Genomic DNA, 7417 nt, shown 5'->3' on the forward strand with positions numbered 1-7417 from the left:
TTAAACAGGAAATCGGTGTATCTACATTGGTCTACAATGCAAGGTCCTGATGAAAGTTATGTGATATTCCAAACAAACATTCCCCCCTCCCTCACTCCCACAAAAAAAAAAAAAGAAGAAGCTATTAAAAAGGAACAACACCCAAACAACCCCAAGTCATAAAATGATGGAGAAAAATCACCCAACCTCCACCCCCCTCCAACCCCTCCATAACTTCCTCTCCAACCCCGCCCTTCTTTAAAACCATCTCCACAATCCTCGAAACGACACTCCTTTTCACCCCGCCCCTCCTCGGCCTCCAAACACCAGCCACATCTTCCCCTGTATCAACCGCTGCCCCCACGGGCCTCGCCGTGTTCATCTCGTTCTCGCCTGCACCTGCACCGCCACCAGCTGCAAACCCAATCGTAGCTGCATTTTCTGAATTCTGGACGCCTGGATTTGTTATCCGGGAAGGCGGGTCAATGGTGCGGATGGAGAGGAGTTTTAGGGTGTTGTTGGCTGTGCTTTCATCCTGCGTGGTGGCAGTATCACGCCCGATGGAGACGGCAAGCACAGCTTCTGCAACGGCGATTTCTTCCCGGCTGGGATCGAAGATTATGTTGTCGCCTACGGAGATTACGAGGAGGGTTACGGGAGGACGGAAGGGGTGGAGTATGGACGGTGTTGTTGTTGTTTTCGTAGCTGATGTTGCCGAACTTGGTATTTTTTGTTGCTGTTCCTGTGTGCGTGATGGGCGTCGTGGGTATAGATACTCCGCAGCAGCCCAGTCGTCGTCAAACATGGGATCCTCTTCGTCCTTGGAAATGAGGCGAGGTAATTTCGTGGAGAGGAGAGCAAGATGCGTTGTTAGCGAGAGGAGCGGGAGGGGGTACGAGAGCGGTGGGGAAACAAGGAGGATCTGTGTAGATGTCAGTATATGCTGTACGGATCAAGCACATGACAAAGGAAAGGAAAGGAAAGGAGAAATAAACCCAAGTCTCACATCAATATAGATTCTCCAATGCCACCCTCCATTGATAACCAATCTCCCCTTCAACTCATCCCTCTCCCCAGACCCAGAAACCATCAACGCCTCCCTCATCATCTCCGCCAAAAACACAGGCAACGAATCATCGTCTCTCAACCCCGGTATCTCAATCGACATCTCCACCCACGAGCTCTCCCCACCCCTCCCCTTTCCCCTCCCGCCCTCCTGCCCGCCGTCCTCTCCTCCTCCCTCCCCATTTCCCTCCCCCTCAATCCCCCCCTCCCGATCCAAAACCCCACCAGCAACCGTCCTCTCCACCTCCGCCTTAACCCCGACAATCGCCTGCGTCCCATCCGCAAATCCAATGCGCGCACTCCCGTTGGCGCCTGGGAGAATATCCGTCTCCGCCGTTAGTGGGCGAAACTGCGTTGCGGCGCGCCCATCTGTGCGGATTGGGTTGTGCGGGTAGGAAAGGGAGGTGTGTAGGTAGGAGAGCTCGGCCGGGGAGAGGAAGGGGATCTGCGCGGTGGAGGAGTAGGTGGCGGTGGTTGCCATTGTGTGTGAGTGTGTGTGTGGATGTCAGTCAAGCGGGACGGCGCTGGCGCTTCGCGCCGCGAGGCGGGTGGACCGGTTAATTTTTCGTTCTTCTCGTGCGTTGCGTTGCTTTGTTGTTTGCAGATAGATGGGGGTGCGGCGGCACAGTTGTCCAGAGCCCTGGGAGGGAGATAGATAATTTCCTTTTTTCCAATGAAAAAAATCGAAATCGCGATCTGTTTTTCACTCCCTTGAGTCAATGAGCCTCCACTTCACCCGAAACGACTCTGCTGTTGCTATCAAAACTAGTTACTAACTAGCATTTCATAAAAGTTGAATATTTAAAGCGGACAATTGAGTTTTGATCCAAAACCATGGAAGCTCTGGTTTGTTATACCGGAAGAGCCATTGTTCCGATATGCGCAACTGCGGGCTTCGATGGCCAAACCACACTAAACTCGTTGCTTCGCGCAGGAGCCCATCCAATAAATCCGAATAAATTGTAAACCCTATTGGATTAATTATTAATTCTTTTGTAACTTTGTACTAGACTTGTCTTTTATCTCAAAATTCTATAACTAGGCGTTTTTCGTACAGTTCATCCAAAAAAAAAAACAGCCCACCCGTCAATGAAACAAACAAAAAGACGAACAAGGGAATTAAAACAAATAAGTTAGTATTATTAAGTTACGGAACTCTCAAAACTATATTTCTAACCCGCTTACTCTGATATTAAACCTCTAAAAGGCTACAAACTCCAATTCCATGTTCTTGCTTTTTTAACTGGACCATGTGAGGCCGACGATGGGATATCTGTGAAGGAGAATAGAGAAACAACCAAGAGGACCTTGGAACGTTAGGATGGGGTCTGGTATGTTGATTATACGAGCGGCAGCTAAGAACAACTGACTATGGGATCGATTACGAAAAGAAAAGACTTTGATTGAGGCTTAGATAGGTAGAGGTGGTTAGGATTAAGTGAGGATCTAGTGACACATAGCATCTATATAATGTGAGAAAAGTGGTGGTGACGCTAGTAAGAAAACCACAAATGGCTGTAAATTGTACAGGGGAAGTGAAAGAGGTAACAGGAACATTTAGGAAGAAGAAGAAAGTAAAAAGTAAAAGGTAAATAATATAACAAAGGAGATTTAGGAGAGAGAGAATGTGCTGGTGCCAGAACTGGGCTTGGGGATTACCCACAGGAGAGGTTGTCAGGAGGGGGTACTTCGGGAACGACGAGATGATTTAAAAAGGTTTTGTCAAAACACAAGTTTAATAAAAGAGAAAAGGGATAAGGAGGGAGAAGAAAACAAGTGAGTACATAGGAGACATCGCGACTTGCGCGGTCGAGTGGATGATATATGTGTATAAATAAACGCGTATTTAGGAGGGAAAAAAAAAAAAAAAATGAAACGTAGGAAAGAGAAAAGGCAAATAGAAACGATTTCAATCAAGCCAGCCAGTCACGGGACTTGGCTAAAATGAACGGAGATCGAAAGTCGAAGAAAATGCAGATTATATGCGGATGTGGGTATTAAAAAGTTACTAGGGTGAGCAAAACAACAACAGAATAAAAAATAATAAACGCAAAACAAAACAAAGATGAAATAGCAAGGCCAGGGTAAAAGTCTAATAAAAATATGGCCCGGGGGTATGAAGTGAGAAAGAGTAAAGCAAATGATAATAAAGCTGGAAATAAGGGGGGAAATAACACAAATATTAGATCCCAGCAGGCCGTTGAGCAGGGGGGGAAAATGTAAGTGAAAATCAGTTGAGACCCAGTAAGAAAGGAAAGATGAGTGAAACCCCATAATCCGCCAAAGCGATATCAAGTTGCAATAAGAGCAAACAAAAGAGGGAAATGCTGCTGGTAATGATGGTAAAAGTGGTGGCTGGCGCTGGGTGTTTGGATGAAATCAAAAGAAAATAAAACCTTTAGCCTGACGCCAACCAGAATCAGTGTACAAGTTGTAGCAATGGAGAGGCGAGAAAAGTATTGAAAGAAATTTTAGCCCGCGAAGGAGAAATGATGAAGGAAGCGAACCGAAGGTGGGATGTTATTGAGATTTTCGAGAAGCCCAGAACGTCGCTGCAATAGCAAAAAGTAAAGAATTATTAGGCCATTTATCATCCAAATGAGAGAAAGGAAAATGAGACATGCGTCGTAGAGAAAACTCTACCGGAAGGTAGATCCCACGGCGGCAAAGATACTTTCTGCGGCAGATTCAGCCCATTGGCTTTCATCGTACGGAGGAGTGGGCCATTGGCGGGTGGAATCGTGTTTATCAGCGATGTTATCTGGCTTATTCATTCTCAGTGGCTTCGATGGGGTCAGTGTTTCCGGTCCAAAAAATGCTCCATCACACTTGGAAGACGGCGAAGGTGTCGGGTACGGATTCAATATAGGGCTAGTAGGATTGATTGCACGGATTGACTGATAATTTCCCTTCTTGAATATCTCATCGCGGGTCATATCGTCCATGGTTACTGATCGCTGACCAAGGTGTCGTGCAGCCTTGGTGGTGGAATGGAGAACCTCGTGAAGTAGTTCGTCTTCCTCCTCGGGCGTCTCATATCGATTAACCGGATGGGTAGAGAGTTGAAGCGCTCGTCGTGTCCGGCTGGAAATCGGACCTGAAGTTGGGTTAGACGCATAATTCTCGGTAGTACGTACAGATGGTCCTTGTGGTATCAACTGTCGATTTGATGGGGCATTGGTAGTGGTCGGTGAAGCAAGGTGGGTGGGCAGGCTGGGTGATGTGATATCCAGGCTATATCGCACATTTTGTAGGGCCTTATCCAACTCCGCAAAATCAGCACCGGGCTTTTGGTCCGCAAGATTCACCGAATCAAGTGCCATGGAGGAACGATTCGACCAGGGAACGCATCCTGCGTTGGCCTCGACGTCATCACAGTTGTTGCTATTGTTGTTGTTCGACGTTCCTTGGCTCCGACCAGAAAGTCTGCGCGCACGTTTTCGAAGATGAGAAAAGAAACTTTCTTTCGTGGCACTGGCAGGAGTTGCTAACCCCCCGCCGCCATTAAGTGCTCGCTCCGCTTCTTGGCGGTGGACATCCGAATAGTGATTACCGTTCGAGTTCACAGACAGCTGTCGACCAATCTTCTTATTTGACTTTTGACCGTTCTCGGAATGATTTGCGGTCGCTCCATCGTTGGCGTGGGATAAACTGGAGTTAGCCTGTGCGGTAACAGCATTAGATAAAGGGGAGACTGGACGAATGGATGGGAGAATTGGCATAGGTGCGCCATTCGTCCACGTAGCACGTTTGGTTGCAACCGGTTTGGGCTTAGTGGTCTGCAGGTCCGGGGAAGCATTGTGGGAAACTGCTGGGAGTCGACGGCTTTCGTCCTCCTCAAGCACAGGTGCAGGGCTGTCCCGTCCAATCAGTGATCTTCGGAACCAGGAGGCCTTCGCTGAGAGAGCAGGGGAATCGTTAGCATCCCGTCCTGCTGACTTGAAGCTCTTGTCTGATTGTTTCCGGCCAAGCAGGCGGGAAGATTTCGGTCGAAGTGGATCAATTGCGTCAACGAAGTAATCGTGGTTCAAAGCCTGGGAGGATGTTGGTCGGCTCTTGGGATCCCACATTAGGCACCAAGTCACAAAATTGCTAAAGGCAACTGGCCAGTGTGGAGGTTGGAGAATGCTCTCCATTGAGTGGGGGGCCATCTATATGCGCAATTAGTAAATATGCAACCCCCAAATATTCATACAATCCATTGTTTGTTCCAGCAGATATGGTTTTATGCATTACCTTGGGGAATGAAAAACCCAATTTTTGAGCTAATCTGGCACCCTCTCTCCACTCTCCCCCACCAACTTTATTCCCTGACTTACTGTACCAGTTACCAGGACTTCCCATAATTTCGCAAATGCGCCATACTTGATCCACTTCGTTCCGACCGGGGAACAGAGGTTTCAAGGTAGCGATTTCCACCGCCATGGCTCCAACAGCCCACATATCCACTGGGGCAGAGTATTCGCCTGCCCGCAATAGAACTTCTGGTGCACGATACCACCGAGTCGAAACATAGGTTGTGTATGGTACTGTCGAATGAGTTTCTCGGGCAAGCCCAAAATCCGCGATCTTCACACTGAAAGTCGATGGAGTGGCCGGGGGTGTGAATCGACTAAATGCGGATGAATCGCCAGAAGAAGTACTTGAAACCAATATGTTCTCGGGCTTGATATCTCGATGGAAGAAGTTGTGTGCGTGGATATGATCCAATCCGGATAGAATCTGGAATAATATGCTCTTCACAGTCTTCGAATCGAGGCATTTCTGTTCCCGAGCCTTCATCAACTGGTAAAGGTTCCCATCCATATACTCCATGCATATGTGCAATTTCTTGCTCATTGGATCTAGGAATATGTCGAGAGCGGGGACGAGATGGGGATGATGCGGAAGGGTTCGGAGGAAGATTACTTCACGCAACTCTAGACATGACGAAAAGGATTCGAAGGTCTTCTTCATCGTCTTGATCGCAATCTGTGCGAATGATAAAACATAGACAGTCAGACAAATTTTCTTCCAACTTTCCCAGAGCGCGGATAGAACCATCAATCAAATCGTGAGAAGAAAAAAAAATAAAAAAGGGGAAAGGGGTCTCTTACCATTGTCCCCCTCTTCGCAACGTGAGAGCCCGCGGTCCGCGTTCTAGCGAGCACGACACTCCCAAAGCTTCCATCTCCAATCTCCTTCATCACCTCGAACTTTTCTTCGAGCGTGGCAGTCCCCATATTAGCGTTGCGGTACGATTGATCGTACGTAACAGTCATTGTGTATGTGTGCGTGTGCGGTTTTCTGCCTGCAGATGGATTGTATTGAGGATAGATAAAGAGACCGATAAGTTTCAACTCGGCGAACTCTATTACTCCGTAGGTAATTCAGATTAGTAAATGGAACCCATCAAGTAGTAAAGCTGGAGCAAAACATGCCCAGCCGCCCTTGTTGATAGTTCCATCTCGTAGTTGGGATGGGATGGGAGAGTGGAAGAATGGTCAGAACTATACCTTCAATCAAAGGGCACGCTTCCTCAAACCCTGATGCTAAGCACCCTCCCGTTCTCAAAGCTGTAGCAAATGCGACGTATGAGTGTAGGTGCGATGGATTGTCAAGATATTAATATAGATAAAAATAATTAATAATATAAAGGGTGCGATGTGAGCATTCTCGAAGACGATTGTATGTTCGGTATAAGACAAGATGCGGACTCCGACCCCCTTGGTCCTACTGGCAACGGCAACTTTTCTTTTTCTCCCCTCTCAGCGATGGAAAGAGTAAATGAGTGACTGCAAAGTTTGGTGGGAGAACGAGCAGGAGAGGCAAAGTGATACCATGTTCTTCCAACCAGAACGCAAGGGTAGATAGAGGGTGGGATGGCTGCAGGTGGAGGTATGCAGTAGGATGGGGTAGATGGACAGAAGGAGGGAATCAAGAACGCCTAAGAAGATAAAGACGAGGAACAAGGACGAGGAAAAAGAACACACACAGGAGAGAACGCACGAGGACAGAAAGGGAAAGATGAGGAGAGAGAAGAGGAGAGTGAAGTGTCGAGGTACGAAGTAGAGTGAGATGAAGTGAGATGGGATGGGGCGAAATGAGGGCGGTCGGTGGTGGACGGGAAAGGGAGGGAGACGCTTCTCACACTGACCAGACCAACGGGAGCGGATCCGCTGGATGGGGAGCCGCTAAATGAAAGGAGAGCTGGCTCCTCTAGTGGGTTTCCCTCAGAATCCTCTCTCTGGCTTCTCTGGCTTTTCTCGTTGTGGGGACGCGCGCACTATTGCTTTGTATGCTATCTGGCCTTGCTGGTGGATTGCTCTGTGAGACCCTCTTACGCCCTGGAAACGTGACAGCTCCAACAAGGAAGGGCTTCGTCCGGCGGTGG

General features: G+C 48.2%; 3 protein-coding genes across 3 annotated transcripts; 1 reads left to right on the forward strand and 2 right to left on the reverse strand.

Moving 5' to 3' along the window:
- Window positions 1-124: 124 nt before the first annotated feature.
- HCAG_05940 (conserved hypothetical protein) lies at window positions 125-1525 on the reverse strand (the record flags this gene model as incomplete). The annotated part of the gene is made up of 2 exons (XM_001538285.1): window positions 125-901; window positions 1289-1525. 2 exons carry the CDS (start codon window positions 1523-1525, stop codon window positions 125-127), a joined length of 1014 nt encoding a protein of 337 aa, XP_001538335.1.
- A 1030-nt stretch (window positions 1526-2555) lies between these two features.
- Window positions 2556-3267, forward strand: HCAG_05941 (predicted protein; the record flags this gene model as incomplete). The annotated part of the gene is made up of 3 exons (XM_001538286.1): window positions 2556-2632; window positions 3022-3057; window positions 3231-3267. 3 exons carry the CDS (start codon window positions 2556-2558, stop codon window positions 3265-3267), a joined length of 150 nt encoding a protein of 49 aa, XP_001538336.1.
- A 416-nt stretch (window positions 3268-3683) lies between these two features.
- Window positions 3684-6305, reverse strand: HCAG_05942 (hypothetical protein; the record flags this gene model as incomplete). Its single annotated transcript, XM_001538287.1, has 3 exons — window positions 3684-5195; window positions 5410-6015; window positions 6141-6305. 3 exons carry the CDS (start codon window positions 6303-6305, stop codon window positions 3684-3686), a joined length of 2283 nt encoding a protein of 760 aa, XP_001538337.1.
- Window positions 6306-7417: the final 1112 nt, after the last annotated feature.

This window comes from Histoplasma capsulatum, genomic scaffold (genome assembly GCF_000149585.1).
Source record: "Histoplasma capsulatum NAm1 scaffold_7 genomic scaffold, whole genome shotgun sequence".
Lineage (NCBI taxonomy): Eukaryota > Fungi > Ascomycota > Eurotiomycetes > Onygenales > Ajellomycetaceae > Histoplasma > Histoplasma mississippiense.